Consider the following 6,219-nt stretch of genomic DNA (forward strand, 5'->3'; position numbering starts at 1 on the left):
CAGTCCTGTTTTACAACAGTATTTGTCCATTTGTGACTGTGATACTTTACTGAGTATAATGTCCTCCAGAGTCACCCATTTTGAATAATATTGCATGAGTTCCTTGTTTTTCAGTGGAGCATAGTATTACATTGTGTGACTATACCACAGCTTCTCTATCCATTCGTTTGTTGATGGGCACTTAGGTTGTTACCAACTCCTTGCTATTGTGAACAAAGCTGCAATAAACATGGGTGTGCATATATCTGTTTGGATGTCAGTTATGGTCTCTTTGGGCTATATTTCCAGTAGTGGAGTTGCTGGGTCAAATGGTATTTCTATTTGCAACTTTTTGAGAAAGCGCTATACCGCCTTTCACAGTGGTTGCACCATTTTACACTCCCACCATCAGTGAATAAGGGTTCCAGTTTCTCTACAACCTCGCCAGCATTTGTTGCTTGCTTGAATTAGATTTTAATGAATGTAAAAAAGAACTTAGATTTCCAATTGTTCATTATTGACATTTTCCTCCCTGATCCCCCATCGCTTTTTTCTTTAGTAAAAAAGTTCTTTCATTGTTATGGAGTCTCCCCTCTGTCCACCAGACCGTGCTACTATGAAGCTCTTATTCTGGACTCTGGTCATGCCAGTAGTACCTAATCATATATTCCTTTTATACAGTTTTCTCTCTTGTCTGTTTCATCAATGCCATGTAGATTATTTATCCCCTTTTCTTAATTTCTCCCCCGCCCCCATGTCGGTTTTATACAGTGGCATTATGCTGTATTTGTCTTTTTGTGACTGAGGTATTTCACTTAGCATAATGTCCTCCAGGGTCACCCATTTTGTATAATAATTATGAGTTCCTTGTTTTTCAATGCAGCATGGTATTCCATTGTGTGAATGTACCACAGCTTCTCTATCCATTTGTTTGTTGTTGGGCACTTGGGTGGTTATTTTAAAACCATTTTTATGCTAGTTTCCTTTAGAAATCTTCTCAACACATAAATATTAGGAGACCCTTGATCACATTGAGCATGCTAGCGTTCAGGTGCCAATTCTGTGAAAAAACAAATTTGCTATGTAACAGTATTTGTATGTGGAGGAATGTACTAGTTTAAAACCTTTTTTTGCCAGTTTCCTTTAGAAATCCTCTCAACAAATATGAGGAGATCCATGACCATTGACCAAGATAAGCCATCTGTTTTGAATAATTGGAAATTGAGCTAAAGTCAGTCTAGGGATAACTACTGTTTAAGGTTATTGCTCCCTGTGATTTAATATTACTTGGTATCCTAGTTTGAATTTTGTGAACATACTAAGAAATACTCTTTTTCGGTAGCCTAGTTCCCTTTCTTATAAAGAACTCATTTGAATTATAAAAGTTAGTAAAACTAACTTAGTAAAACTTGACTTGTATAACACAATCAATTAATATTTCATTGACTTTTATACTGTTCTTCATTATAGAGTATCAGTAGAAATAAGGATATTGTGAAGATTGGTTGCTCATTGTCTGAAGTTTGTCCCCATGCCAACTCAGTTTTTGGGAATCTTGACCCAAAGAAGGTGAGCCATGCTTTTGGATTTAATTATTCTGTCTTTCCTGTTAGCTTTTTTTTTTTGTGTGTGTGTAGAAATAATTTATTTTTGATAATAATTTATTATTATCAGATTTTATATTTTTTAAAATTTGAGACTCCCCCCTAATGTATTAAATGATCAATAAGTGTAGTATGGGCAGTCTCATCCATGCAGTTAACTGCCTCTGAAAACCTACCAGAGAGAGGGTCAGCTACAGGTCTGTTCTGATAGTACACAGTAACAACTAGATAAATTAAGAGATTCTGTGTAAAATCTCTTATTTGAAAGATTCTTCTTGTCAGTGTTTTAAAGGAAAAGAATTGTTGTTATATTTCATCAAGTGGAGTATGACATGACAGATCTGAACCCTATCCTGCATATAGTCCAACGTCTCAAATAAATTTGCTGCTAGTTGGCATGGCAGTGAAGTTTATGACATTAAGCAGGGTTTCTTAGTCTTTTTAAAGATAGATGTTTTTCCCCTAATGGTTTCTTGCCTAACTTTGAAAATTTTTTATTTGAGCCATTTATTATTTAAAATAAGATCATTATTATTTCTCATTATAATAGTAGACACAGTATATACAACATTTCATTTGTTTCTACATATAGACTTCAGTGACAAATTGTTGTTTTTAGGTGTTGTTGTGTCAAGTACAACCCATAGTGACTTGACGAACAACGTATCTGAACCCTATCCTATTCTGTGCCATCCTCACACTTCCTGACACACTAGAACCTGTATTGGCAGTCATTGTCAGTCCATCTGGTTGAGTGTCTTCCTCTCCTTCACCAACCCTCTGCCTTTCCAAGCATGATGTTCAAGGAATAACCTCTCCTAGTAACTTGCCTGAGGTATGTGAGGCAAAGTTTTACCATCTTTGCCTCCAAGGAGCACTCTGGTTGTACTTGAGATGTGACACTACAGCTTTTAAAGGCATCCATTCTTCTATCATTCAGTGTCCAGTTCTCAGATGCATAGCATGTGTTCAGAAAGACTGTGGCCTCAATCAGACACACTTAGTCCTCAAACTGACACCATTGCTTTTCAATAATTTGGAGAATTCCCTGACTGCAGACTTGTCCCAGTGCAGTACATCTCCTGATTTCCTGACTGCTGGTACCAAGACTATTAATTGTGGATCAAAAAAGATGAAGTTGTTGAAAGTTTCAGTCTTTTCTCCTATCATGATGCTCTCTGTTGGTTCAGTGGCAAGAATTTTTGTTTTTTTGAGGTTGAGATGCAGTCCATATTGAAGGCTGTATTCTTTTATGCAACAAGTGCTTCAAGTACTTATTTCAAGCTAAGTTGGGCCATCTGCATGACACAGGCTATTGATGAGTTTTCCTCTGTTCTTGGATGTCCCATTCCTCAGTTCAGCTTCTTGAATAATTTGCTAAGCATACAGACTGGTTAGGTATGGAGAAAGAATATAACCTTGAGGCACTTCATCCTTAATTTTAAACCATACAGTGTTCTTTTGCTTTGTTTGCACAGTAACCTCTTAATCTAGGTTTGGGTTTCACATAAGCATAATTAAGTGTTCTGGGATTCTCATTTTCGATTTTAACCATAACTTGTTAATGATCCACACAGCCAAATGACTTTGAATAATCAATAAAGAACAAATACACATTGTTTTGGTATTCTTTATATTTAGTCAGGATCGATCTCACATCAGCAGTGGTATTTCTTGTGCCACAGCCTCTTCTAAATCCTGGTTGAACTTCTGGCAGCTCCCTGTCTAGCAGTTTCTAGCTCCCTATCTGCTGTTCTAGCTGTTTTGAATGATCATCAACAATGTTTTGCTTGCATGTGATATTCTGTTGGAGAATCTTTCTTGGGAATGGGAATAGATTTGGACCACTTCCAATCCATTGGCCAGAAGGCTGTCCTCCAAATTTCCTGGCATGGAATGGTGAGCGCATCCAGGGCTGCATCTGTTAATTGAAACAAGTCAATTGATATCCCATTGATTTCTGGGGCTTTATTTTTTTGCCAATGCCTTCAGTACAGCTTCACCTTCCTCCATCATCACCATTGGCTCCTGCTCATGTGGTACTTCCTGAAACTTTTCAGTGTTAGTTCGCTTGGATACAGTGACTCTGTGTGTTCCTGGGTCATTCAACATATTGCCCATGCCATCTTTCAATATTGTGACTCAATGCTTAATTTTTTTTTAGTTCTGTATGCTTCAGAAATGTACAGCAAGCTCTTCCCTTTTTATTCTCCACTTAAAAGTCTCTACACATTACATTATAATACTTTGTCTTCTTGAGCTGCCCTTTGAAATTTTCTGGTCAGCGCCCTTTTAATTTGACATGTTTTTTCCTTTGTTTTGGCTTTTCAACACTAGCACGATTTTCAGAGTCACTTCTGATTCCATTTCTGGTTTTCTTTTATCCTGTCTTTGTAATGATCTTTTTGTCTCTTTATGGATGATATCCTTGATGTCCTCAAACAACTTATCTGGTCTTCAGATATGGGTGTTCAGGACTTCAAAACTGTTCTCAAGATGATTTTGAAACTCAGGTGAGTAGATCATATTTTAGTTCTTGTAGATTTGTTTTCATTTTCTTCAGCCTCAATTTGAACTTGCACATGAGTAATTGATAGTCTGACCTAGAGTCAACCTCTGGATTAGTTTTGACTGGTGATACTGAACTTCTTCAATGATTCCTTCTACAGGTGTAGCTAATCTGATTCCTCTGCAGTCCATCTGGTGAGGTGCATGTGTAAAGTTGCCATTTGTTTTTAATTTAGAAGATATTTGCAGTGAATAAATAATTTAAAAAATTCTATCATTCTATTTCCAACCTAATTTCTGTCACCTAATGCATAATTTCTGACAACTGTTCCTTCTTTATTGTTTGCAACTTTTGTATTCTGATCATCAGTCATCATTAACACATTTTGACTGCATGTATAGTCAATATTGGACTGCGAGACTTGGTAAAAATTTTCACTTTCCTCCTCTTTGGCTCCATCTGTAGAAGTGTATATTTGAGTAATATTACCAAAGTCTTCCTTGAATGTATATGGCTAATATTCTGTCACTCACAACACTGTACTTCAGGATAGATCTTGAAATTGACTTTTTAACTATGAATGCAACACCATTCTGTTTTCCATTCTCAGCACAGTATACCATATGATAATCTGAGTCAAAGTAGCCAAAACTAGTACATTTCATCTCACTAGAATGTTGATGTTCATGCGTTCCATTTATTTTTTCACAATTTCTAGTTTTCCAACATTCATGCTTCTTAACATTTCGTGTTCTAATTATTAAAGATATTTGCCATTATTTTCCCTCACTTTGATTGACTTCCAATCTGGGCTCTGTCTCTAATACTCTTATCTGTCCGTGTTCCTCTAATTCATAGGGTTTTCAGAGGCCTTTATTTAAGAAGTGGTTCTGCTATTTCCTTGTTTTTGATTTTGTGCATATAATGGTAAAAATAACTGTTTTGTGGCATTTTAGTGGTAATTCGTTAAGTTACTGTGTATCAAATGAATGTTGGCATAATTAGTGGTAAACATTTTGAACTAATTAACTTTATGTCATTAAAATGACTTATATTTTGCTTTCTCTTTCTTTTGAAGATTTATGGTGGGTTGTTTACTGAAGATAAATGTTGGTACAGATGCAAAGTACTGAAAACCATCAACGATGAAAAGGCAAGAAAAAGAAGTGTTTAATTCTTTTGACTTGGTGAATATGTATGGTAGTTCCAAAATCTGATCCTTATTGTGTATTCATAATAGTTATATAATCTGGTTCAATGAAATAAATTGATACACTTTTTGTTTTCTAGTGACACGAAAGACATTTCTTTTTTAAAAAAAAATAAAAAGCAGGTGAAATTTCAGTCATCTGAGTTTTAAATTGTTCTAAAATTGCATAAGGTTGTTGAAGACTAAAGAATATAATTTTTAAAAAAATAATATAATTTATAGATTAATTTTGGTTGATAATTTGTATGTTTAAAAGTGATACATCATTATGGTCATGATAAGAATCCAGAATGAAGGCTGCATAGTGACATGGACTTGAGGCAGGTGATTGTATACCAATGAAAGAATTTTTCTTTTACTTTTCAAAGAAAAGAGTGAACTAGGGGGTAGGGGTAGGCTGGGAGAAAAATGCAACAATGAATGAATGGAAATCCAGTCTCTGTAAACATTCTTCAAAATTTATAATAATGATAATAAAAATGGAAAGTTGTATTTTTAAGAAAAAAATAATCTCAAGAACAGGTTTGAGGCTTTGAATATCAAAGATCAAAGACCAGATGAACTATGGGCAATCATCAAAGATTATCATCCATGAAGAGCACAGAAGGTTGTTATAAAGAAGATGAAGGAAGAAACCAAAATGAATGTCAGAAGAGACTGTGAAAATGACATGAAGAGTGCCGAGAAGGTAAAATAAAAGCAACAGATGCAGAAGAGATCTGAACAGAAGATTTTAAAGGGCAGCTTGAGAAAATAAAGCAAAATATTATAAAGAGATATGCAAAGAGCTGGAATCAGAACAAAAACGGAAGAACTTGCTTGGCATTTCTCAAGCTGAAAGAACTAAAAAAATTCAAGCTTTGAATTTAAATACTAAGAGATTCTATGGACACATTCTTGAATGATCCAGAAAGCAT

General features: G+C 35.2%; 1 protein-coding gene across 1 annotated transcript in view; it reads left to right on the top strand.

Annotated features, from left to right (window-relative positions):
* The window catches only part of STK31 (serine/threonine kinase 31), a 123,024-nt gene that overhangs the window by 26,077 nt on the left and 90,728 nt on the right, over positions 1–6,219 (top strand). The window contains 2 exon segments of the mRNA XM_006880302.1: positions 1,450–1,548; positions 5,171–5,245. Of these exon segments, the coding sequence (XP_006880364.1) occupies positions 1,450–1,548; positions 5,171–5,245 (174 nt within the window).

This window comes from Elephantulus edwardii, unplaced genomic scaffold (assembly GCF_000299155.1).
Source record: "Elephantulus edwardii isolate Elephantulus edwardi_28Jun2011 unplaced genomic scaffold, EleEdw1.0 scaffold00007, whole genome shotgun sequence".
Lineage (NCBI taxonomy): Eukaryota > Metazoa > Chordata > Mammalia > Macroscelidea > Macroscelididae > Elephantulus > Elephantulus edwardii.